General features: G+C 39.6%; 1 protein-coding gene across 1 annotated transcript in view; it reads right to left on the bottom strand.

Moving 5' to 3' along the window:
• The window catches only part of SEC24A (SEC24 family member A), a 92,193-nt gene that overhangs the window by 33,360 nt on the left and 57,296 nt on the right, over positions 1 to 1,537 (bottom strand). Inside the window, exon 11 of the mRNA XM_012651306.1 lies at positions 1,135 to 1,225. Coding sequence (XP_012506760.1) covers positions 1,135 to 1,225 — 91 coding nt within the window. The remainder of the gene's footprint in view (positions 1 to 1,134; positions 1,226 to 1,537) is intronic.

Raw genomic sequence — 1,537 nt, forward strand, 5'->3', positions numbered from 1 at the left:
TCATGCTTGGATGAGTCAGTGGACTATCTCATCGATATGCAGTCCCCATACACAATCTACAACATTAAAAATACAAATGCTGGGAGGAACAAGGGTGCCCTTTTCACCAAGGTGAGGGAATTACTCCATTTGTGATAAGATTTGGTCTTCCACATTCCTCCATACCACACACGAGCACTATACTTCTATACTTCGTTACACTGAAAGGTCACTCTAGCTTTTATGGATTACGCTAAGTATCTAAGAACCATTTGAAATATAGTTATTTTAAGAGACTTAAGAGACGTGAAAACCAAATGCAATTTGTGTACACTGTTTGGATTATTACTCCAACAAACCTACAGTAAAAAGACATTTTTGAGATAACTAGGAACAAAAAATGAACTGGGTATTACATCGTATTATGGAATTATTGCTAATTTTCCTTAGAGTGATACTAGTATCATAGCTAGGGTTAAAAGTCAGTCCTGTGGCCGATCACAACCTGATGACAGGCTCACACCTGTAATCCTAGCACTCTGGGAGGCTGAGGCGGAAGGATTGTTTGAGCTCAGGAGTTTGAGACCAGCTTGAGCAGCAGCAAAATCCTGTCTCTACTAAAAGTAGAAAAAGTTAGCCAAGTGTGGTGCACCTGCAGTCCCAGCTACTCAAGAGTCTGAGGCAGGAGGATTGCTTAAGCCCAGGAGTTTGAGGTTGAAGTGAGCTATGATGACACCACTGCACTCAAGCCCAGGTGAGAGAGCAAGACTGTCTCAAAAAAAAAAAGTAGTCCTGAATTATTTATAGGCAAAACAATATGCTGGCTGAGAACTGCTTTAAAATTCTTAAGGGGAGAAAAAAGTGTGTGTGTGAAGGGGAAGGTTCAGATGAAGCAAGAACAGAAGAATGCTGAAGATGGTGAAGTTGGGGGATAGGTGCCTAGAGGTTCATTACATTATTCTTCCTGTTTACTACAGGTTTAAAATGAACGTTTCTAAGAGAAAATGAAGCCTAAGGTAACAACTGATCTAAGTGGTCTTTTAGAACATAGCTTTTTTTTTGTATTTTGAAAACTACTTATTCATTTTGCAAACACTGTTAGTTTCAGATTTAAGTTGAATTGAGACACTTACAAATCCAGATTGTCTAACAAACTCTGGCAAACTGAATTCAAGTATCCAGTTTCAACTGCATTGTGAGACACGTCAAATACAAAGAGGTACACTGGAGGTTGAGGTGGTCGTAACTAAAGAAAAAAAAATATCCTGTTAAGTACATCCGACAGGACTAAATTTAAACTTATCAACTGCCAGGTCCACATATAGCAAAACAATAAAATAAGCATTATTTGCAGATTAAGTGGAGACTACAATAGGTAAAGCTATTCTATATTGTTTACAAATGCATACTTAAAAGAAATATGAGAGGCCGGGCATGGTGGCTCACGCCTGTAATCCTAGCTCTCTGGAAGGCCGAGGCGGGCAGATTATTTGAGCTCAGGAGTTCGAAACCAGCCTGAGCAAGAGCGAGACCCCGTCTCTACCAAAAATAGAAAGAA

Source organism: Propithecus coquereli, unplaced genomic scaffold (genome assembly GCF_000956105.1).
Source record: "Propithecus coquereli isolate 6110/MARCELLA unplaced genomic scaffold, Pcoq_1.0 Scaffold353, whole genome shotgun sequence".
NCBI lineage: Eukaryota > Metazoa > Chordata > Mammalia > Primates > Indriidae > Propithecus > Propithecus coquereli.